This window comes from Gastrolobium bilobum, unplaced genomic scaffold (assembly GCF_033153095.1).
Source record: "Gastrolobium bilobum isolate Gb01-03AN ecotype WA unplaced genomic scaffold, APGP_CSIRO_Gbil_v1 utg21466, whole genome shotgun sequence".
NCBI lineage: Eukaryota > Viridiplantae > Streptophyta > Magnoliopsida > Fabales > Fabaceae > Gastrolobium > Gastrolobium bilobum.
The window spans coordinates 118,503-143,714 of record NW_026895308.1 but is presented as its reverse complement, the minus strand read 5'-3'; the positions used below and the strand labels follow the sequence as shown (position 1 = coordinate 143,714).

The window sequence follows — 25,212 nt, the reverse complement described above, 5'->3', positions numbered from 1 at the left end:
ACCTTTTTTGAAATAGAAAAGGGCAAATCCCAATCCACAAAGGTTTCATTATCTTTGTATCGCAAAGGCAACCTAGACACTTGCTCCAAGGCTTCTTTTTTGAAATAAAAATAAAAAAACACACCAAGATTTTCGCAAACACTACCTGATATTAAAATAGTTCGAAACCAAATTTCAGACAAACTATAAATATTTTCAAACTAAACCAAATACATAGAGATTCACAGAACCAGTTGATGAATTCAAACAACTCTGAACTAGTTTACTAATTCCCCCTTCTTCTCCCGGAGCCTTTCTTTATGCAAATCCATTGAATACACAGTTTACCACTCAAATGTGAAAGTTGAGAAATAAACTTCTGATCCATTTCCCTTCCACTCCCATCCCAGCTAAAAGAAAGCTCAATGTCTTGTGCTGATAAGCACACTGAACTGTTTACACCATACTCATGTAAACAAACCAAAGTTGGCAGCAATAATTGGCCTTCTCAAAGCTAGCAGGCCATCAACTATCAACATCATCTTGAATTTTTTTAATTTCCCAACAAAACAAAGGCCCCCTCAACTGCGAAATGGTGGTTGATTTTCAAAAGGCAGCTCTATTTGTGTTGCATTACCATAAAATTCTTCCAAATTGTAGAAAGCTCTCTGTGGGGGAAGAAAGATGTGGACAACAACATCACCTGTGATCAAGAAACAATCACAAGGATAACCTGGATCAGAAAGTATTTAAAAAAAGGCTACCATACATTATGAATATCAAATCCTAAGGCTTTTGGAATTTGAATCAATATTTGTTGAATGGTTTAAAAGGATTTGGTTGGAGCAAACAGGGCAGAATCTTGTTGATTTGCTGGGGTATCTTTGATACATCTTCTAGAAGTCCAACGTGCAACCTCAAGGGATTTCTTTGGTAAAAGAATTAAAGGGCTTTATTGTATTGTTGCAAATATACAAGGATAAAGCCGTATGCATGATTGTCCTAACCCCTGCCCTTGCTAGTCGGGGTTCAATAGGGAGAGATTTTTATTGTATTGATTGCGAACTTGGTGATGTTCTATAGTAAATAAAGGACAAGTATCCATTTGAGTCAACTTAGGTGGAAGTGCACATAGCACCTGTTTCAAGGGAGACTGGAATATGATGGCACCTAAAACTTTAGTCTTCAGTTAAGTGATAAAAGAAATTCTATCATGCTATTATTATGGCATAAAATCACTTACCAAAATCCAACAGGGTCCATGAGTTGGGTTTTGAGTCTCCGGTTGGAAATTTTCCATATTTCTTCTCAGCTAAATCTCTAATTCTGGACCTAAAATACAACATAAAAATAAATATATCCTGCTTTTAGCACAGAAAAGAAAAATCCTCAAGCATTGCCAGCTAAATATAGAAATATCAATTACGAAGATCTTACCCAATAGCATCAATCTGGGGACGAGAAAATGCGGTAGCTATGATAAAAAATCGAGTCCAGTAAACTATTGGCTTCACAAACAAGACCCTTATATCTGCTGCTTTAACATCACTTGCAACCTTGGCCATTTCCACAGCAACTACATACACGGCAGTTAACAATTAGATGGTACTTGATACATAGAAATATAATTCTTTCTCTATCTAGAGCAGATTCATATAAACAGAAAGTAACTGAACAAAATTTTCTCACTGTTGAACATGCAAAGTATAAAGAACAATATTTTAGAGACAACAAGGGATTAATCGAGATATTATGTTTCTATTAAGAGGAAAATAACAAAATCTAACAGAGGAAGGATTAGATGGTACTGAATCTACAGGTAATAGAGAAATTAAATAAACAAAAAACAAGAATCAATGATTCAGCATCGCGACTGAGAAGACTGATAGAACTGGACCAGAATATAAAAAGAAAAATAGTGTTTATTGACTGGAAATCTCAATCTCTGGAGCTGCATCAACGGAATACAAGACCAGACATGCAAGAGTGAAGATAGAAAGATAGTGCAGAAGCACTAATCCTGTTGTTCCAGATATTCGAGAGACCTGGGCTCTCCTCTAACTACCTCTCTCAATCAATTCCCAACTATCCTAACTGATTCCCCCACTCCCCTTGTATTTCTATTTACCCAGTAACTCCTAAGTTTCTGTTGAGCAGACTTGCAAGAGGTCCTAACAAAACTCCCCTCAAACCTTGTCCTCGAGGAGAAATTTAGCAGCCTATCCTATCCCAGCAGCCCAAACACCTCCTCTTTGTGCCAAATTTAACATTATTGCAAATTTTTTGTTTTGACACACATGATCAGGACTATATCTCTTATCACACTTAAAACACAACCCCTTCTTTATCTTCTCCTGCAAGTCTTGCAGAATCCATCACTGAGCCTCCTGCTTGTGGGTTAGCCAGCGCAGGTAGCCAAGTGTCAGCTTTATATGTTGCTGATTTGGACGACAGTAACTTCAGTACATAGTCACTCCTTCACTGCCCAAAAATTCCCATTCTTTAAACTCGCAAAGAACTCACATATAGCTCAAAATGTTCCTGGTATTCCTCTATTGTGGTTGTCTGCTTCAGCCCTAACAATAACTCATAAGGGTTCTGCATCATCGTGGCATGAAACCTCCAAATCGTTGCCTCTTTGAACTCTGTCCATGACGATTTTGGGCATAGAATTGCCACCACTCAAACCATGATAGGACTCGACCTTCCATGGCTACCATTGTAGCTTATAACCCCTCCTCTACCAAAACCCCCTTCAACTGAAAGTAGTGCTCCACCCAATTGACCTATACATAATCCTCTCCAAAGAACAGAAGAATGTCAAGCTTCTTCCACCGCTTCTAAGTCCAATCTTGACCATAGTCTTTGCCTGCTACCTAGCCTGGATCATTCTTCATGTCCAGTCCCTGTGGCGTTACTTCCTCTGGAGAAATTCGTCAAGTTCCTCTCCCTTGAGAAGGTTCAAATCAGCCCTTCGAATAAGTCCTCAAGCATCTAGGAGTTACATTATTAAACAATCATCTCACCTAAAAGCTCGAGCTACTAAGGGCTATGTTAATGGTTTTATATTAGACTTCTCTAACACACCCTCTTGCTCAAGAACACATGGGACTTGAAAGGTAGATAATGCACAGGCCCACCTTCTCTAACACACCAAAAAGCTTAAGTTGTTAGGCGAAGGTCACATTAATGGTTTTATATTATATATTTCTTTGACACGCCCCCCCCACACAATATCAACCTGGACACGAAACACCATATCCAAATACTCAGTTCACACAAGTCAATCAACCGTTGACTCTAATACCATATCAAGCAACTATCTCAACTAAAAGCTCAAGCTATTAAGGAAGGGTCACGTTAATATATTAGACTTTTCTAACATACATGTTAGGTGAAGGATGCATGCAGATGCAGCAGTAGATCCATTAAAGAATTCTCAAGGAAACTAGCAAGACTTGACATTGAATTGCCACATATTGGGTGACATTTAACCTCACAAATTTTGAATAGGCTTGTGTAGTTGATAATCAGATAGTATGCCGCTGTTCAGCCGCATTAGATTAACAGCGAAGGTAACATTCTGTTGAGCCACAGTAAGCTCAATGTTCAGTTTATTTTGTTTTAATATTTTGTTATGATGTCTGAAAATTCCCCTTAATTGTTTTCTCCAGCACAACCTTTACAGGGGATACCTACTGATTTCACAAGCTTTGCTTAAAAGAGATTTTGACTCAATTGAAATTTAAAAATTTACAATCAATTTCACCAAGAATTTCCAGCAACTCTATTCTTTTTATAAAGTTTTCCATCAATTGAGCTCTAGGTCCAGTACTCAGGTATAGGCAACCTACATGTGAAGTGTACATAATTTATGTTCTTTTTCTTTTTCTTTTTTTGGTAACAATTTATGTTCTTTTTCTTTATTTTAGTCTAAATGAGTAATCAATCTCCAGCTTTTCCATCATATCTTACACATTCAGTCAGCTTCTGATAATCATATAAGTCTAAGCTGAACCTCAAATTTCTTGCTCCTACACCACTTAAACCTTAGGTGGCAATTCAAGGATGCTTCATATTTTGGTTTAAGACCAAATCCAAGTACAAAAGCTGAGCTTCAAGCTTGTCTCTCTTTCTCTCTCTCTTTTCTTTTCTTTTTTTTTTTTGGATAAAATTTCAAGCTTGTTTCATTTACATACAATCAAAATTCAATCCTGGCTAGAAAAGTTCAATATTTGCTATATAGTTTAAAACAGGAAAAATAAACCGGCATATATTACCTGTGCTCACATATTAATATAATATTTATAGAAGGAAGAGCTACTTACTCAACACTGAAGCCAGAATTGCACAGAACTGCACACATGGCTCAATCTATACTTAACAGGAATATGTTGGAGTGGGGACATCTAAACTCAGACGGAGGCATGTGTGAAGTTGTGACTGCAACAGTTAGTAAGTAGCATGACTCGTTTACAAACACACATGATAACAGTTATATTTATCAGTTACAAAACCATATCAATAAAAATCTTTGAAGATATGCAATACAAATTAAAAATATCTAAAAAGTCTATGAGTCCGGTTACAAAGCTGGAGCTTAGCTTGTTTATATAAATAAGGCTCCAATCCCCTACCTAAATTGCAGCCAGGTCAGGCTATTCATGTGCATCCACTTCCCTTTACAGCCCCACAGCAGCATATAGTATTCCCTATTTTCCTTCTGCATGAATTTGCTTAACCAGTATTCTCTATTTATGTGACAAAACTACTAGACAACTAAACAAGACCATATTCTAGCAGAATCTTCATGCTTTTCAGCATGCATAATCTCCTTAACCCATATTAATAAAAAAATAATTAAAAAAACCTACTTATAAACTATAGAAATGTATAGTCTTTCAATACTTTACATCTTACCAATGTCTGCCAGAGGCCTATAAAACTGTTGCTTAAAAAAGATGTATTAGTGTTTGTTCTTAAAAAAATTACCCTGTAGACAGTTCCAGGAGAAATTTACTGCTGACCAAGATTAGAGGTTTATAAGAAGTAGCATTTGCTAGAAGCACCACATGAAAGCTTCAAGCAGTTAATCTTTTTACAACAACAACCACAAAAGCCGTTTCCCACTAGGGGGTTCAGCTACATAAATCAAGCGACGCCATTTTGTTCTGTTCAAAACCGAATTCTTTAGAGAGGTCATTTAATTCTAAATTCCTTTACAAGAATCTCGTGAAATTTACAGTCCTTCAGATTCTTCTAAAATTTAAGAAGAAACCTGATATAAGCCATAAAATGTTAAAAAAGACAGTTTGTGCAAGAAATGTAAACAAGGTGGAAGCAAATTCTTTAACAAAACTGCTTTTCAGCTTACATGATAGGCTTTCGGCATCATCATCAACCTCTGCACTAGCAGGCTTTCGGTCTTTTCTACTAAATACCACTTTTCCATATTTGTTAAATAATTCATCATACATATCATCAGTTTCTTCACTTATATCCTGCGAAGTACATGGTTTATGTTACTTATGTACCCTTAGAGGATCATGAATCACAATTCACAAGAAAAAAATTATAGAAGTCTCTGAATTTATTTAGAAAAGTAGCCAGTTGAAATTTGATGCAAGTATGAACCATTGTGATTATAAATTAATTCAACACAAATGAATAACATGAGCAAAACAATCACATAAAAGGCACTGATTCCATATTCTCAATTTTCGTAGTTAACATACAGGTATGAACATAATGTACATTATCTTCAAGACCAGAATATATAATGATGAAAATATTGTCTCTAATAGACAGCATTGCCCAAAGTAAAAGAGAATGATGACAAAAGAATGAAATTCCTAGATATTCACCTTAACCTTGTGTTTGGATGACAGTTATTGAGGGGAAGAGGAAAAAGTTCCTTGTTTGGGAGTTTAAAAATGGATAGGAAGAGAAAGGAAGTCATGGTGATCTATTCCCTCTCTTTTTCCATCAAAGACACAATTTTTGTTCCCTCAAAAATCAGGGTGGAATGGTGGAACTAAACTAGTTAAAGTTAAAACTTAAAGTCCAGTCTCGAGTTCGAGCACAAAATGGTATTGGGAGAGTCATCTCCTATATGGGTTAGACAGTGCTCGAACCGAACTCCTAAATAATAAGGTATAAACCTTAAAATTGTAATTAGATATGTACACCTAAGCAGAAAACCTTAAAAATCTCATTCTATATCCACACATACATGATAAAATATGAATGTATGATAATGGACTTTACCAAAGAAGAGCAGCTATATAGGAAAGGAAAAGGAAAAAGAAAAAAAAAAGCGGGGTCCTCAAGATTTTCTAAATTGCATTAATCAACATAGTTTATGAAAGTATGCTATCAATACTTCACTTTCCATGGAACCCAAAATCTAAACTGAACCCCACAATATTTCATTTTTTAACTAAAAAAAAAAAGGGTATTGCAATGTTATCCAAATTGTCTCAGTTGTAATAATATTATTTCCTCAACATTTTACAATCTTCTCAAAAAGATCAAACTTGAAAACTAAATTAAACTAACCAACATAAAAATAAAAAATATAAAAAAAAAACTAGAAGGAGGAAACTCAATCAATAATATTGTCATATTATACCGAGAAAAAGTTGTCCTCAGCTTCTTTACCGAATGCAAAGGTCAACAGTGAGTTCCTTCCTTTCAAATTCAAACCATTGATGTTATGCTGTCGTAAAGGAAGCCCCTTTATGCACGAGAAGCTGAAAACATTTCTGGGTTTTGAAGAACACTTGGTTTCGGTATGACCCAGTTCGCCGGGAAAGCTCACCGGAACTCCGGCACCGGCTCCGGCGAATGATAGGAGAGTGGATGATGATAGCATTTGTCGCGGCAAAAAAGATATTTTTTACGAAACAAAAGATAGGAAATGGAATGAGAAACAGATTACGATATGTTATACTCTCCACGTCTGTAATTTTTTTCTTTTTCTTTTTACATTCAAAAGAAGAATTCAACAATTTTATTTTTTTTTGGTTGAAGTATCAACTCTAAACCGAATTCTAGGAATCTATGAGTTTATTTATTTATTTTTGTCATGAGGTAGGCTACTACCAATTTTTTCTACTACCACTCCACTACCACTTTAATCACTATTGGATTCAAAAGTTATTTTTTTTTCTCTCTCTTCATTCAACTTTTCCTTTAATCCAATGGTGATTAAAATGGTAGTAGAGTGGTAAAAAATTGTTAGTTAGAATATCCTAGCTTTTTTTTCATTTCTAAAGTTTGAGTTTGAAAGTGGCTTAGAGGTGGTAATATTGCAAGAAAATGGATTTATAAAAAAATATAAAATAAAAAGTGAGTGTAGGAGAGGAAAATTTATATTTGGAACATAATTAACTATATCAGGGTAAGTATAAAAAAATTAATACTCAATCTTAGTTATTAATGCGCTTGTACTTAATAACTTACATTTTTAATAAATTAAATCTAATAAATTTAATTAGGATCAACAATTAAGATTGAAAGTGTTAATTATATGGATGTAAAAGGATCTTGCTCTTTATAATTGATTTAAAATATATATTTTATTTTTGGTTATATTACATAGTAAAACATTGATTTTTTTTCAGAGGTTCGACCATTGAACCCTTTAAAAAATAAAAATAAAAATTGGATAAGAAGTAAGAGAATTTACTTTTAATATTAGGGTGAAATTCAACTTTTGGATATATGATTACTAAAATATTAAAGAATAAACATATTTTTTTTAATATGTTTCAGATTTTATTATAAAAAATAAATTTAATGAGTAATTTTTGTTGGATTATTTCTCCTTAATTAGATACAAATTTCAATTCATGGAAGAATGAAAAGGTTTCATGAAAAAATGAAAGGACTTCGTGGGAGAACGAAGAGTTGTATTGAAATCCTTCACACTAAATGAGGAAGAACTATCCCTTCTAGCCATCTATAAATAGAGGAAGAGATGAGATCAACAAAGTGAGATGAAGAAATCCTCCATGAGAGAAAGAATCTGACTGAATACTTCTAGGGAGAAGTTTGAGTGAGACCTCTATAGGGAAGTTTGAGATTACCACCATTATAGGTGATGCTTGATTATTTGAGAGTACCTCTAAAGAAATGTTTGAGTGTTAGACCTCTTTAGGGATGTTTGATGTTATCACCATACTTGGTGAATCTTGATTGTACCTCTAGTGAAAGACTAAGAAAGTTTGACTATTGTAACTCATTATTCTTATTGTGGAAGTTTGATTCTGGACTAATGTCCTCTGAGTTTTTACATCTTCTTTCTACGTTTCTGCAATTGACTTGAAGGTCCGACTAGACCCAATAATTTTATGTAAAATATACTGCATATTCTATGATCAATGAATCAGAAATCATATTAATATAATTTTAATTTTCTCTCCACAAAATTTATTTGGTGTTCAAAGACATACCTTTTTTCTTAGATAAACTCTTCACTCTTGAACAAAATTTGTTGTGAGTATTTTTTTTTATTGACAACGGCTTTCTGTAATCTGTATAACTTGTTGCTTTAAAGTTTGAACTCAACACGTATAGTGTGGAACTAGAATTTCTTTAGGTGTTTGGTTGAGGAGAAATTTTTTGAATACTAGATAAATGTAATTGATAAGGAAATGGTTAGAAAGTGAGATAGGTAGGAAAATGTAAAAAAAAGTTGTTTGGTTGGAAAAAAATTTACCGGGGAAATTAGGTAAGTTTTATGAAATCTATGTTTGGTTGGAGGTAAGATATAGACGGAGAAAACAAGTTGGTATTACGAAAATTACCAAATTAACCCCTTTATAATTTTTGAATTTCAAGATATCTATCCTCCCTCGTCCATATCTCTGTCTCTCCTACCAAAGTCGGTGACCATCTCTAGTTTTCTATGTGTCTCTCCTTTCAAATTCGTTGGACATCACTCCTCCATTGTCAGCCTGTGGTCTTAACCCTCACTCAACCCCCACAACCGAGCTTGGACATTAGGGCGGTGTCGTCGATTGGAACGGTGTTGTGCATATTTTGGGATCTGGAAGCTGCCAGCATACAAAGGTAAGGGATGTTAATCCTCTTGTGTACAGCTGAAACATCTTGTTTAGCCATGAATTTTTCTATCGTCTGTATTGTTTTTTGGTTATCTTTTCGAATGTTGTGGTTGTGAAACCTTTTTTGGGAGGAAGATCTTCGTAAGCACCGAGAATGGTGGAAACCCAGAAGTATAAAAAAAAGAAAAAAAAAAAGATAATAACACATGAATGTTGTGTAGGATTATCATTTCTTTTATCTTACCGGTTTAGACTAATATTTTGCTCTTTTGTGGTATTGTTTAGGTTCCACATGTAGTTAATGCATTTGCTAACTACCTGATATAATTAGTTTGATATGCATTATGAATGTATATGATCTGAAGGCATTTGAAGTTTGTTCTCGCTAGTAAATGTTATACTAATTCTTACTTACTGATGTATATAATTAGTTTGATAAGCATTATGAATGTATTTATGAAGTTAATTTTTATTGTTTACTAATCAATGATAATCAGTAATGTGTGTTATCTAGCTTTTACTGATTATTGGTACCCTTTTCATTTGTTTACTCCCATTTTCTTATTGACTTTTACCCCTTTCTTTCCCCTTTTCAGTGAAGAGAGATCTCAAGGCTATACTGGTTGTGAATGAAAAAAGAAAGTGTTAACTTACTGGCTTAAAAACTTATTTTAAACCTGGTTAGATAGAATTGAAACTAATTTGTAAATATTCTATTAAATTTTATGGAAGTGTGGGAAAAATATATAAACTGTTTCCAAATCTTTAGTTTTCCTTCTAATTGAGCTGTGGCTGGTCAAAGGGCAGAATATATATTGCTACGGGTTTAGAAAAATGAGAGAGAGAGAGAGAGAGAGAGAGAGAGAGAGGCTGTAGGATGAAGCACAATAAGTGAATTACCCTAGTCTACATCTTAATTTATTCTAATTGCTTGAAGAATATTACAAGTACAGTTTGTCAATCAAGCAGCCCTCGGTTGAGCTCCAATCAATTCATCTAGAATGAGTCCTTGAATAAATTCTGATTAATCATTTTCCTTAATTTTATATAACCCTAACATGTAAATTGGAATTTGCTGAGAATTGAATCTATGACCTCTACATTAACCCCAATACATCCTTGAAGGACTGAGTTTGACTTTATTTCGCACATAGGACCTTAAAAAGTTTTATTTATTTATTTAAAGGACCAAGATGTTGCTATTCTGTTAAAAGTGAGGTTATTTGAATAATCACTTTTACAATGGAGCAACTGTAGTGTTTAATAGCATATATTCATGCGGATGTTACTTTGTAGTATGGACAGCTTTATTAGTTATTAACTTAATGTTTAGATTTTTATACTTGATGTTCTTAGATCTATATTTCAATTTAAAACTTTCAAGTTTGTCCTGTTATGTTTTAAAACCTTAGATATTTAAATTTGTGAATCCTGATCCATCTTGAATCTGTGCCTATAGTGTATACCTTTAATTAGATCACTTGGGGTTTTATATATTGTCTCAGTAAACTAACCTGAAAGTTAATATAGTGATAAAAGAAGGTTGGAACCTGGGTTAGCTAGCCTGTTTAGTACTAACTTAGCTAGCATGTGCCTATAGTGTATACCTTTAATTAGAATTGAAATATTGACCAAATACTTGTGAAAATGAGCCTTAATTTATCTTATTATGTAAGTATTGGATCCTCTAAACAGTTGCTGCATTCCAAGAATAACTTAATAGTGATATTCAGTTATTGCTCGTCTTTCAGAGTACAATATTGTATATAGTATTCTTCCCTCATCTTTTACATCTTGGTGGTGTGCTGGTAGTCCTGACTCAAATATGATATTGATAGGTTTTAAATAAAGATAGGGTCGCATGAAAAGATTCACTTTTATGCCATGTTCCTTGAATAAATGTGGGATGTACCCCTTTTTATTTTAAAATTATAATCGCTTCAAGTGAGAACTTGTGGGCTGTGGCAAGCAACAATTGAGAACCAAAAAAAAAAACATTGGTTTTGGGTCAACATCATCATGGTCGTTATTGCATGATTTTTTTAATCCCAAGAAGCAGGCTACTAAAATTTGAATGTTACTTTTTGCTGCATAAATGGAATTGCTTGGAGCTGACTCCCAAAATTTGAATGTTACTTTTTGCTGCAGAGTTGGAAATGCTTGAAGCAGTAGGGTGGGTGGCAAACCATAATTGGTCATGACGTGGGTCAACCTCAGAAGAACATGAGAAAGAATCTTTGTTGCCGAAGAAGCACTTCTTATAAATAATCTGGCATATCTACTCAGAAATGGTGCAAATAGATGAAGACACTGGAAGAACAGATAATTAGATAAAGAATTATTGGAATACCCACTCTACTGCCTTCTAAAAGAGTTGCAACCTTCAAGAAAGAGTGCTGAGCATGGAAGGATATTAGTTGCAACCTTCAAGAGTTGCTTGGGCCCTTTTGGGATAGGGAGAGAGTGGAACCTCTCAAATGTGTTCCACACTAGCTTATTTTTCCTGCATTGACATTAATTTCTTGTCACTGTAATTTTCTGTTTTCTGCTACATATGAAACCTTGTAATTGTTGTTATTTTAATATATTAGGGAATTGGATTCAGTTCCAAATTCTTGTCACTGCTGTTTTCTGTTTTCACACGTGTATGACAGCAAAATTTGCTGTATTTTTTTTTTTGTTTTTTAACTAATTATGATTGCAGTTATGGTTAGCTTTAAATTTGTTTCTTTATCTTCTTCACATAAACAGAAACACAGGTTGTTCAGAAAAGTTTTTTTTCGTCTATAACCAACCAAATACTTGTTCAGTACAGTCTTGCTCGTAACCGATTGAGCATGGTGTAATTGTCCTATAAATGCTAAATTCTGCTGCATATAAAAGCCATACTAATCCTTATGCTGTACCAAGAAATGGGAAGCCACTGCCATCAGTACATGTTCTGCACCCACTGAAAGTGATCAGCGTATAGTCGACATATGCAAGCCCTCTATAACCATCAAAACATGAAAGCATCTTAACAGAACACAGTTTCGACCTACATGCCATGATAGGGAAAAAGATCCATTACCCTACAAAATACAAAAAATAACCAAAGACTTTGAACTTCAAGCAGCCCAAGCAACAGTGTTCCCATAGCTAGTTGAAAGCAGAACCAGAGGGAATCTGACTAGGCCATATATCAGGCATGCACCCATGTCGTCCCTGTCACATCTTTCCACGATGGTTGAGCTCATATCATGCAGCACACTACCATGTAGTACACTCCAACAACTGAACCTGCATGTACAGATATAAATCATGACCATATATGATTGACTATGTCATACATAAAAACCTGGAATAATTGAATCAACCTATGTGAATGAATAATTGGACCTGCTTTTGATCTGGTTTGCTGTTTTAAATTCAGTATATAATGTGAATGAATAATAGTTATCACAAATTAGTCACTGAAGAACTATGCATTCTTTTGATTTCAATGCATTTGATCAGAGGGAATACCAATGGAGTACATTGGCCCATGATGGCTTTGTAGCCTTTCATAATTGAATACAACAGCTCCAAGCATCGAATATAAGATTAATTCGCTTATTATAGTAAACTAACATTTATTTTTTCTTATCCACCCGAACTAAATCATGTAATAGCCAATCAAAGCAAAAGATTGCATAAACAACCCAATTAATTCAGTGTCATAAAGGATGGGAGTCTGCACAATAAAATTCAAGGGATTTTGGCAATGCCTAATACATAAGTGTGACATATTCAGACTAATACAAGCAAAATCATGGAAACAGATACACTGTGATAAAGATGTGAGACAAGACACTGTTCCTTGATCAACCAAAGTCACTAATCGGACATACTTATACAAGGTTACATAATTGCTAAACACTAACATCTGAAATTATACGAATTGAACCAAACACAGCTGCCAAAATGCATCCCAATGCCTTCTTTTATCTGTATATGCTTCAAGTTTAAATTCTGTCTCCTTTTTTGGCCCAGGTGAGAATCAGTACTACCAGGCAGCAGATCCAAATATTCCAAACTGAAGTTGAATGACTCGGTAGGAACTCCCCTTCAAAGGACTTTGTAGCCTTTGTAACAGCACCAAAAAATTCCCAAAGTCTGCGCATTTAATCATTATAAAGACAAGCATTTATGTTAATATAAACTGTAACAGATGCAGGACAAAAACTCTTGCATGCATATGCATTACTTTGGGAAGTACAATGTGAAGGAAAAGAAAGGGCTCCTACCTTACATTTGAGAAAGCTTTTTTCAAGTTACCAGTCCCAAATCATTTGTGCCAATATGTGTAGGAACTCACTTTCCCTCACCATAATAGAGTGCAACTTGTATTAGTTACTGTCAAAATCAAAAAATGATTCTACACAAGAAAGAGTCAGTATTTTTGCAACAGGACTCTACTGCAGCTATGTGTGTACAAGGATACTTAGCATGATATTTACAACATGTAATAGGAAAAGAAACCACACCAAAAGTTAACACTTAAACAGTGTCTATGCATATATTCCTACTGGATCCAAAAAGTAAGGCTGTCTTTTCTTAGATGTAATCAGACAACAACCCAGACAACATGCACCGCCTTTTTCCATCGTCACATTGCATGAAGATGTCCGTCAAATTGCTATCCTTGCCCAGTTTGACAGCAACATGTAGCATCTGCTCCATAGTAAGATCTTCAAATTTTTCAATCTCAGTTATAATAGACATTCGCCTGTTGCTTCCAGCATGTTGTTGTTCAAAGCAAGCCACCAACTTATCCATGGTATTGGTAGTTTTCTCGTAATTTTGGGAAATACGATTCATGACACCAACAACTTCAACAACTACAGGATCTGGGGTCCTTTGCCTTTTCTTTCCCTTTCGGGCATTAGCTACAGAAATAGATGGTGCTTCGACTTGCTCTTCAGTTACATTTTCAGGCACTTCAGTTTCCTGGCATGGTGCGGGTATGTAGTCCCCTGACTGATCTAGGTATTCATCAAATACATTTCCGCTCTCATCAACAAAAGCATGTTGTGATTCCAAATGGGTAACTGACTCTTGTGGGCATTCTGAATTACCTCCACTAGCCACATCATTGCCAAATATAATTCCCAAAGCTTCATAGTGAGGGAATGGCTTGTTGTATAGACCCTTTGCAGTATGGTGGCTCTGCACAATCAATACATGTTCTGCATTATACATAGTGTAATCTATGATTGAAGTTGTAAATAATGCAAAGCTTTAAAAAAAAAAATGTTACCTTCACCCAATCATCGAATATTTCCTTCTCCACATCAATCATTTTTTTGGCATCATTCCAACCAAAACCGGATCCACCGTTTCCTCCAACCATGTCATGAATAGCATTATATTGTTTTTTAAGCAACTTCACCCTGGAAGTGATGTGAGGAATTGACCGGAGGGAACAACCAGGGATCCTCAGGTGCATCATCTTCTCCACTGCAGCTGAATATCCTGCTTTAAAGCTATTATCTCCCTTCCAACATGATCCAAGCTCGGACAAACATTCAACGAGGACTTTGTCCTCTTCAGCGGTCCAGGTATGATTAATTCGCTTTTGTGATTGCTGACTACCTTCTGCCATAATGTGAATGAAACAAAGACAATATCTGGTATTGGTCTACAAAATACGATAAAGTTATATTATTAAATATAACAACATAACTAATACCTTACGCGTACAATTAAGATACAGATATAAATGGTCGTAAACGCTAATTCTGCAGAATCTATGATTAAGTCATACATGATACGTAATAGACACATAACTAAATTTAATTATACAAGGAAAAGCATCGCAATGGGTCCAGTTTCCTAAGCGAAATAAAGACTACATAATATCCGAGAAACATAAATTAGCAAATACTAGTTAAAAAAACTCCAACTCAAGCACGACTCCTCCAAGTGTTAAACATATTATGCGCCAGTTCATCCCTCCAGAGTGTCCATGCATTGGAAGACTCAACATGAGTTATAACTTCATTGTCGCCAATGTCATCTTCAGCTAGCTGCATGTCCACGTCATCAGCCTCCAAAGGATCCATTGTCATTTCTCTTCTTATGTGGTTATGAAGCAAGCAACAAGCTGTTATAATCCTGCATTGCGTCTTAACCGGATAAAATGACTTTGATCTGACAATTGCCCAACGCCCTTTCAGCATCCCAAAACATCGCTCTATGACATTCCTTGCAGATGAGTGCTTCATATTAAAAAATTCTTGTGGTGTCCTTGGTTGAGGCCCGTGCCTCCATTCAGTGAGATGATATCGTTGTCCTCTATATGGTGTCAGGAAACCTTCACCGTTCATGTATCTAGCATCACACAGGTAATAGTAACCTACACAAATAGAAATCATGGAAACAACAAAGTAGTTAGTTATTATACAACATGATGGACAGATAAATAACAAATACAAATGGTAAATTCAGTAACCTTTTGGAACCCTTAAACCGTGCGGCCGCGCGATTGCATCTCTTAGAACCCTTGAATCTGCAGCTGACCCCTCCCACCCAGGCAATACAAAAATGAACTGACCGTCCTGAGAACAAACCCCTAACACATTTGTTGCTATTTCACCCTTCCTAGTACGGTATCTTGGCTTGTCAGCTTGCAATGGATTTATCTTTATGTGTGTCCCGTCAAGAGCACCCAAACAATTCTAGTATATGAAATCACAAAATTAAAAACCACATCAAACATGCATGTAGGGTGAATATACGAAACATATTTCAACTAAACCGTAAACTAATAGAATTACCTTGAACCACTTCCATCTTTCATCAGTCGATGTTTCCGCAACTGGCTCAGGCCGTTTCAACAAAACAGTATGACATCGTAACACAGCGAGTAACACATTTGAGAACTGCCTACTGATGGTTTCACCGGACCTCATGAATTGTCTTTTTATAATCCTATTCTTAACATCATGGGCCAATATGTGCAGGAATATTGCCACCATTTCTTCCACACCCATATGAGGTGTTGGTTCAAGCTGCCCAACTGTTTTGACCAACTCACACAATTTATGAAAAGACCTTCTGTCCATCCTTGTATTCTCAATGCAAGCAGTGTCACTTATAGGAACTATTCTAAGGAAGTTAACTTCCCTAACCCTAGCCCTGCCGCAATGATCCAAGGTTACTCTCCTCCTATTAGGTCTTGTGGTTTGAATATGCCGTATTAACAAAGCACACAGACTGACTAACATCATCGTCAATTGATTCAAACACTGGAAATTCATAATGAGTGCAAGAACGAAACTAAACTCCATTTCATCCCCCAGGGCCATGATCTAACACGAAAGGGACAAATTAAATCAGTTGACAAAAAATAAATTCATCCCCAAGACAAGGGCAGATCAGCGAAACTACAAATTAGTAAATTAAATTTCAAGGTATATCATTATAATTACATCATGAAGTTAGTTGACACTACCAGGCATCAAGTAACTTATCCATCAAATGACCTACTGCCAAATATAAGACTCAAGTCAACATTATATGGTTTAGTTTGATGGGTCAGGAGATGGGCATGAAGAGGTATTGGCTGCTGTACAGGGCATCATGAACTCAGCTTTGAATATACTAAATACTATCTATCTTTGATTCCAAAAATATGTTGGACTAGTTTTGTATATTCTTATTATTACAGCTCATGCCTATTCCAATAATCATTCTGGCGGCATATGGAGCCCTATTAATAATGCTTAAACACACACGATAAAGGCAGAATTTTTTTAATTACCAAGCTGCAGAAACTTACATCAAATTATAAGTTGTAGATTATGTTTTGATTTTCTATCTTTTTTAAAAGAAACCATCAAAGTCAAACTAAAAGATGCTAATCCCCAGAATATAAGTTGTACAGTTGCAGCCTATGGGACACCTAATTCCAAACAGCCCCTAATTCCTAATTCCAAACTGATTTGCCCACCAATCAAACATCACAAAATCAGTGTGCCAACCAAAACCACTCTTCGAACATGTGAATCCCACATCCTATTAAAAAATTAGTCCTCCACGACCATCCCACCATGGTGCTTACCTCTGCAACTTCCACAACTTTCTGAGCCACCCATCTCTCTCTTTCTCCCTCTCTCATCCACCCGAACATTACAGGGAAGGTGCTCAATAAAAAAAAAAATTATTGCCCCGAAGATACCCACAGTGTTCTTATTGTATCTTCTTTTATATAATTTTTTATTTAGTACACATTGGACTTATTCTTCCTATTTAATCCCTCGAGACACTTCCTCTGTAGCTTTCTTCGTAGATAGGTATAACAAAATATCCATTCTGTACATAGGTAGTCACCAAAATAGAACATGTGGGTATGGTTCCGTTCAATATTTTTTTTATTTAAGAGAAGAAGAAACCAAAGAGTGGTACTGATGATGGTTTGGATAATCTTTGTGAAATCATTTATCTTTGGGAAGAGGGGAAAAAAATTACAGGATGTATAGCATTATTTAACATACATACAATGTTTTTTTTCTTTCAACGAGACATTACATCTTCATTGGGGTCCCTGTGAAAACCATGACAGGTAAGCTGAACAAATCATTCCTTGCAGCTACACAAGGGCACATGATAAATTATACAAATGAAGATGCTTACCAAACACAGACTAACCGGCGAGGCTGTGGATGATGTAGTCTACGACAAACAACAAACACAGAGTATAGTCTATGTCGGACACAGATGCTTGAAGACGCCACCCTCTACTCCAACCACAAACACGATGTACCTACATGCAAGGGAAAAACACAGTCTTTGTGTAGAAAGCACCAGCAAAACACAGATGAAAAATAAATATGTCCCACCGAGTTACCTCCCACGGTTTGTTCACCTTCGTGCTCACTGACCAGGAACAAGGTCAAGAATATTTCGCTCATCCAAACGCTTGCATGTTTCCCAATCTGTGCAAGTCTTGCTCTTTTGGAGGTGACAAGTCTAACAACTCTGCAACCTCGATTTGGTGGAGATTTTCTCTTTGCGCGCTTAAAGTGAGGGTACGCTGGTAAATTGTTAGGACGCACAGTGACCAATTTGGGCAGCTTTTCTACAATACCACATCGCCGAGGGACAACCTTCGCCGGCTAAATAGAAGCTGATGCCTATGCTTTTTGCTTACGTAGGCAACTCATTTAGGTGGAAAAGTGTCACACAAACTCCAACCAAACGTGGTCACCGTAGATGTCTTGCTTTCATTTGTCTATCTTTCTCCACAGAATCCGTTAACCAAACGCCCCCTAAGTAGTTAATGATGGTTGTTATTAAATTGGGTCAGTAAATTATATTTTAATTTTAATCGTTGATTCTATTGATATATAATAAATTTTTTTGGGAGAGGTTATACTTACTATCTATTTTTCTTACTACTTGTTACTACCAAATCTTAATAGTTAATTTTCGTCAATCTAACGGTTGTAATTTATGAGGTCATATTTATTAATTAATTATTAATTTACAATAAATTATAACCGTTAGATTGACAAAAATCAACAGTTAAGATTTGGTAGTAAGAGGTAGTAAGAAAAATAGGTAGTAAGTATAACCTTTTCCATTATTTTTTAAGTTATACGATACATATACTAATTTTTTTTAAGTTATTAAACATTTAAATACGAGTGAATCAATATGTATAACATTTATTATTATATTAATATAAAAAAAACCTGTGCCTACTAAATTTTATGCTTCTTCATATGTGATGTTGGTTAATTTTCCATGATAGAACCCTAGCATTTAAACCACATTGATATGTTAATTTGCTTCCTTATGTTAAACGGTAATAAAGTTGTTTCAAGTAATTCTTTGGGGTTCAGATAAAAGGATAGATTATTCTAATTCATCTGAATCTTTTGCTGAAGAATTTAATCAGAAAAAGGTTGCAGCAACACAATTTTAGATACAAGTACGTACGTGTGATTTGATTAATCAAGAAATAATAAAGTATCCATAAAGGTTCAAATTCGTTTCGTTAAAACAGGGCTTGAATCACTGCAGAAAGGTATAAATTAAAGGGAAAAATGTGTGTTATTTCAAAGAATATAAAGTTGTGTCATTTTAAGTGAGAGAAATAGATAGATTATGGAAAGAGAGTGGACAAAAAAAAATAAAAATGTAAATCTTACATCTTTATAAAAATGAAATGACACAAGTTATGTTATTTAAAAGACTCCTGAGTTAGTGGGGTTGGATATGTGTTCGATTCCCGCTGAATGCATTCTTGGGGAGGGGACTGAACTTTTAGCCATCATTGTTCCCCCGCACTCCGGATTAGTCCCATAGCCGGCTCAAAGAGTCGAAGCTCGTGGGGATACCAGAAGGAGCCAACTCGTCTCAAAGAGATAATTAGGGTTGGGTAACTCAAAAAAAAAAAAAAACATAAAAACTCTTTCCATATGGATATTATTAGTCATCGAAGCATTTGTGACCGAAATACTTATTAACCCATTTGAATGTTCTCAACGTCAAAATCTTAAATAAATAAAAATAATATGATAATGACTAACACGTCATGAAAATCTCAAAGTACAAGAAAAAAGAACAGCTTCCACTAAATGGATAAATAGACACTGTTCTAAAGGATAAAGACCCTTATTCTTTTACAACTACAAAGAATACAATAGGAATGAGGAGAAAATAAAAAATGAAATAAAAATAAAAATATGCTGAGTAATGGAAATCTATATTATGATTCAATCAGAAGCAACAATCCAAGACCCAGCAACAACATAGAGCAGCACAACTGCAACAAAAGAGAGAGAGAAAAAAAAGTCAAAACAAAGATTCAGTGTTTATGAAAAAGCTAACAGGAAATAAGTTAGGAATGATTTTGTAAACAAACTTACCATCCCTTCCAGAAGCCATCACCCCTACTTGTGGTTTGCTCTGTAACACTTTGTTGGGGGTACCCTACAGGACCATCCTTGGAAGGGTAACCCATAGGTGGTGGGGCACTAACATATGAAGTTGGTGGAGGATAGACTTGACCTGTTGGGGGATATGATACTGTTGCATCATAATATCATATCATTAATATTAGTTAGAAAAATTTCACAATTCTCATGGAAATAAGAGTACTTTCAACTTAAGCTTTATGTAAAAACCAACTTGGACATTTATTCAAGGTAGAAAAAAAATTATTGAGCAATGACCATGCAAAAATGACCACATTAATTTCATTTGTGTAATTTATTTGGATAAAAAAATAGAAAAAATATTTATCCTTTTAAAGGTATAATTTTGTATAATTTTAAATGAAATAACATCGTTTTTGTGCATAATTGTTTTTTTTTATATTTTTTCTCTTCTATAAAATTAGAAAGAGAGAGAAAGTAGAGGAGATAGAATGTAAAAAGTTACTATTTATGTATCAGTTTTATCTAAACTGATACAAAATTATATTCTTTAAAAAGATAAATGTTTCTCCCCAAAAAAAATACATAGGTAACCCTTTTTTTTTAACAAAAGTTTAGATTAGAAATATATGCTCCATCTAAGGTTATGAAAGATCACCACCTTTATAGAAGGTTTAAAATAGATTATGGGAAAAGTGTTTGTCATTTTAAATGACATAAAGTTATGTCATTTTAAAAGAGAAATAGGCACAAGAAAATATATTTTTTATTTAAAATTTAAATTAAAAAAAATCACTCACTTTCTCTCCCATGATTTTCATTATTTGTGTCTATCTTTCTTAAAATGACATAACTTATGTCATTTAAAATGGTAAATACCAAACTCATAGATTATATCCCATTTACTAATAACGAAAAAGAACTGAGAATTAAACTGAAATCACGACTAATTAACATGGACGAAAAATTCGACTCATCATGATCAGAAATAGATGATAGATAGGAAAAACTCACCAGGGGCTTCTTGATGATTGTTAAAGTGACTCATGGTGAATTGGTGATGATGAAGTTGTTCTTTTCTTATAAAATCAAGTTAAGAAGGGATGATGAAGGATATGTGATTGGGAACTACGGAAGCAAATATGTGTATATATAGGTTCATATGGTTCCTTAATACAATTGAAGATTCCAATGACGTGTGGGACAAACGCGTAGCAAGTGAGAAAGAAAAGACGCTGTTTGCATTTGAATTTTTTTGTTGTTGGTAAATTGCATTTGAATTTTGTGTGCAGCAAGGTTAGGTGGTTGTGCTTGTTGCATGCCACGTAACACATAAACACAATTCACATGTTCCTTAACCTTCCACATTTGGAATTTCACGCGTTATGTTTTCTAAACATTTGGTCTTTGTAGATTGAGTCATCAAATAATATAATAATCTTTTGGGGGGAGGGATATTGAGGAAAGCAAAGAAGACTCTTCTTGGAAGGTTCGAATTGAAAATAATTAATCTTGACTTTATTGTTCCAAAATTAATGTAAAAGTTAGAAAAGAAAATAATGATTAATTTTGAAATTTAAAATTTGAAAAGGTTGGAGTAGCGGTGGCAAAATAAGTCAGTCCGTCTGGTCGCTCTGCATTTTGATATATGTTGAAAATCCCAATCCACTCGTTTTGTAGCGGGTTGGCGGGTTAACCCGTCTAAAATAAAAAATAAAAAAAAAAAAAAAAAAAAAAAAAAAAAAAAAAAAAATAAAAATAAAAATAAAAATTATATTATATTTTATTAATTTTATAATATTTCTTATTTTCATTTCACAATTCTTTTAGTTTTTTTTCAATCTTAAACCTAAATATATACTAATATTCAGTCAAATATTTTTTAAAAACTTATTTTTGCATCAATATATGAATAACCTTTGTAATAAATAAAGTTTTTCTTCGTTATTTTTTTATAAGGGAGTACTAAGCAAAAAAAATTTCATACAATAAAAGATTAGTGACAAATAAAATACTATCTATTAATAAAAAAAATTGACTCGCAGGCCAACCTGTTCCGTTTTAACGGATTGACGGGTTAATCCATCGAGTTCAACTCAAATTGCCGCCGATTCGAGCCCTAAATTCTCAATTCTCATACGTCAAATGACTTTAATTAAAAGTCATTGTATCAACAAGCTCTCTACATCTCAGTAAATTTTTTTTTTAAAAAAAAATTACTAATTTTTTCCAAAGTGACGCAAAATCAACAATAAAAAATAACATGATATTAACAATAATCAAAGAAATTCAAATATTGTTAAATCATAAATGTATTTTCTTTTTTATTCATTCATCTATGTTTTATTTCTTTTATTTCTTTTATTTATTTATTATATATATATATATATATATATATATATTACATTTTCTACATTTGAAAAAAAGAAAAGAAAAGAACTTTAACATATCTTATTTCTTTTTATCAGAAATTTCTTCTTTTTATTTTATTTTCCTACATCATTTTTCTTACTTAATTTTATCCAATAGCTCATTTTTACTTTTTTTTTAATACTTGCGTCATCTTGAAATATTTATTGATAACCATTACTTTGTACTGCCATTATTTTAATTTATTTTTCATTTTAATGGTTTTGTCTAGTGTTCCGTAGTGGAAAAAGAGCTTTGACCAAAGACTTAAAGCCTATTTGGATCCTCTTATTTTTAAGCTAGAAGCTACTTATAAGCTAAAGTTAAAAAAGAGAGCTTAAAAAAAGAAGTTAAAAGCTGTTTGAAAATTACATAAAAATTTTAGCTTAAAAATTAATTAAAAGCACATATTTCAAGAAAATTATCTCTCTCTATTTTTATCACTCTTTATTTTAAAAAAAAGCACACAATTCAATAAAAACAGATAAGAGCTTAAAAAAAGCTCCTCCTAGGAGCTTTTAGTTTAGAGCTTTTTTCTTCATTATAAAAAGAAAGAGCTTTTCGTTATAAGAGTTTTTCCCAAAACCTGTTTGGCATAGCTTATGCTTATAAGTAGCTTATAGCTTACAAAAGAGAGGATCCAAACAGGCACTAACCTTTTATCTTTTATTTTATTGTTTCATTACTTTTTTTTCTATTTTTTATTGGTAGAATATTGTAACAATCAACTAGTGTTACTATCCATCAATTTCACCGTTAGATCGATTATGTTGATCTAACGGTTATATTTATTTTCAACTTTGTAGGTTATCATTCCCCATATTTAATGTGAAATCATTAAATATGAGAAATTATAACCATACAAAAATGAAAATAAATATAAAGTATTAAATATGAAAAATTATAACCATACAAAGATGAAAATAAATATAACCGTTGGATCAACAAAATCGATTTAACGGTGAAATTGATTGGTAGTAACATTTGTAGTAACACTAGTTAGTTGTTATAATATCCTTCCCTTTTTTATTATTCGTTTTATTTTTCATTTTTTATAATTTCATTTTTGTCTTTTCTAATTACTATTATTATATGAAAAAAAAGAAAATGAACAAAATAAGGACAACATATGATATGAGGACAAAATAGTTGTTCGTCTTTACCTCATAAATTTTTATAAAAATTAATATCATACGATATATTTAGAAGAATTATATAAATTCTTTATTAAAAGATATTTTTATCAAAAATATTTAGTTTTATTATATCTAGTATTATACAGTTTATTATCAAACACTGGATGATATTATCTTATACAATATATTATCTTCTATAATACCATGAGAAATACTCTATAGTATTAAAGTGGTTGGAGGAGGTTGTGTGGGGATACCTCCAAGATATCTGTTACCAAAGAAAGAAGAAAGAAAGATAGGAGAGAGAAGAACGAATGTACTATGATAATTCTTGTGATGAATTAATTGAATGATACAACTTGGAAAATAGCTATATATGGTACACTGGTATAATTATCATAACAAAAGCGGGAAAGTAACTAATTCTCTACTCCAAACGGTTGGGCTAATGGGCCAACTATAATTAAGCTGGACTAACTGATATGGTAATATCCCCTAAGTTGGAAGGTGGGTGTCAAGCAACCCTAAGTTGCTGATGAGAGTGTGAAACTGAGAAGTTTGTAAAGTTTTAGTAAACGTGTCTGCTAATTGATGTTTGGTTGAGATGGGAGGAAGATGAAGTAGGCTAGCATAATCTTTTCTCTATAAAGATGACAGTCTAGCTCGATGTGTTTACTTCTCTCATAAAATGTGGGATTATGAGCCAGGTATATGGCTACCTGGTTATCACAAAAAACTGATGCAAGATGAGAGGCGGTAATGCGAAGATCATGGAGTATGAATTGAAGCCAATGAAATTCACAAGTTAGGCGTGCAAGGGCTCGATATTCTGCCTTTAAAGAAGATCTAGAGCCGCACCTCAACCTCGAGGACAACGTTGTTTCAAAGGGCGATGGAATGTAGCATCTACCCTTTAAAATTCAAATTATGATTAATGTATATGGGTTTTATAATTCTCATGTTGAAGAAGAATTGAAATCTCATGTTGTAGAGATAAAAAGCATGTGGGATCCATGTGTAAGAAAAAATTATATGTAGGACCCATGTCAGTAGGGGTGTTCGCGGTCTGGATTGGATCGGTTTTGGAAGCAAAACTCATCCGATCCAATCCCTTCGGTTTGATCATGTAATCATCCATTCGGTTTAGATTTTTTTTCAAATCTGATCTGATCCAATCCAATTTTTTTCGGTTTGGATTGGATCGGTTTTCAAATATCCTAAAATTAGTTTCATGATTATTGTGCAAATAACATCTTTTGTATATATTGGATTTGTAAAAAAAAAATATCAGTAAACAATATTATAGTTGATGAGACGCGACTAAGTTTATTCTTGGGTTTAGTTAATGAGTTAATGAGTCTTGAGTTTAGAAATTTTTGGGCTATGATAAAGGAAAGGACCAAGTAGGTAAAGGAGAATTAATATATTGTATCGGTTTGGATTGGATCGGTTTTGATCAACTCATCCAAAAACCGATCCAATTCAATTAAAATTTGCGGTTTTTTTTCGGTTTTCGGTTTTTTGGTTTTCGATTTATTCGATTATCAGTTTTGCAGTTTGAATCGGTTTGGATCGGTTGATGAACACCCCTACATGTCAGCACGGAAATCGAAGAGTGTGTAAGAAAATTATAATTCTCATGTTAAATGAGAATTGTAAAACCCAATGTATATTTATCTTGATTAGTTTTAAGTTTCTTTTATCTTATCTCATTAG

General features: G+C 33.8%; 3 protein-coding genes across 7 annotated transcripts; all 3 read right to left on the bottom strand.

Moving 5' to 3' along the window:
* Positions 1–77: 77 nt before the first annotated feature.
* On the bottom strand, positions 78–6,876 carry LOC133305077 (protein Iojap, chloroplastic). The gene is made up of 5 exons (XM_061505210.1): positions 6,611–6,876; positions 5,354–5,480; positions 1,417–1,555; positions 1,223–1,311; positions 78–682 (listed from the first exon to the last, which is right to left on the bottom strand). Exons 1-5 carry the CDS (start codon positions 6,851–6,853, stop codon positions 561–563), a joined length of 720 nt encoding a protein of 239 aa, XP_061361194.1. The 5' UTR covers positions 6,854–6,876; the 3' UTR covers positions 78–560.
* Positions 6,877–12,039: 5,163 nt separating this feature from the next.
* On the bottom strand, positions 12,040–18,251 carry LOC133305087 (protein ALP1-like). 5 transcript variants are annotated; one of them, XM_061505223.1, is made up of 8 exons: positions 17,917–18,251; positions 17,703–17,832; positions 15,845–16,378; positions 15,520–15,745; positions 14,326–15,423; positions 13,313–14,234; positions 12,950–13,181; positions 12,040–12,326 (listed from the first exon to the last, which is right to left on the bottom strand). In XM_061505223.1, exons 3-5 carry the CDS (start codon positions 16,373–16,375, stop codon positions 14,972–14,974), a joined length of 1,209 nt encoding a protein of 402 aa, XP_061361207.1. In that variant the 5' UTR covers positions 16,376–16,378; positions 17,703–17,832; positions 17,917–18,251; the 3' UTR covers positions 12,040–12,326; positions 12,950–13,181; positions 13,313–14,234; positions 14,326–14,971. The 5 variants fall into 5 exon arrangements, with proteins under 5 accessions (XP_061361207.1, XP_061361204.1, XP_061361223.1 ...); XM_061505220.1 differs by lacking the exon at positions 12,040–12,326 and having other exon boundaries at positions 12,816–13,181; XM_061505239.1 differs by lacking the exon at positions 12,040–12,326 and having other exon boundaries at positions 12,816–13,181; positions 17,718–17,832.
* Positions 18,252–19,668: 1,417 nt separating this feature from the next.
* On the bottom strand, positions 19,669–21,059 carry LOC133305116 (protein CYSTEINE-RICH TRANSMEMBRANE MODULE 9-like). The gene is made up of 3 exons (XM_061505255.1): positions 20,966–21,059; positions 19,943–20,102; positions 19,669–19,839 (listed from the first exon to the last, which is right to left on the bottom strand). The coding sequence occupies exons 1-3, from the start codon at positions 20,997–20,999 to the stop codon at positions 19,794–19,796; spliced, it is 240 nt and encodes a 79-aa protein (XP_061361239.1). The 5' UTR covers positions 21,000–21,059; the 3' UTR covers positions 19,669–19,793.
* Positions 21,060–25,212: the final 4,153 nt, after the last annotated feature.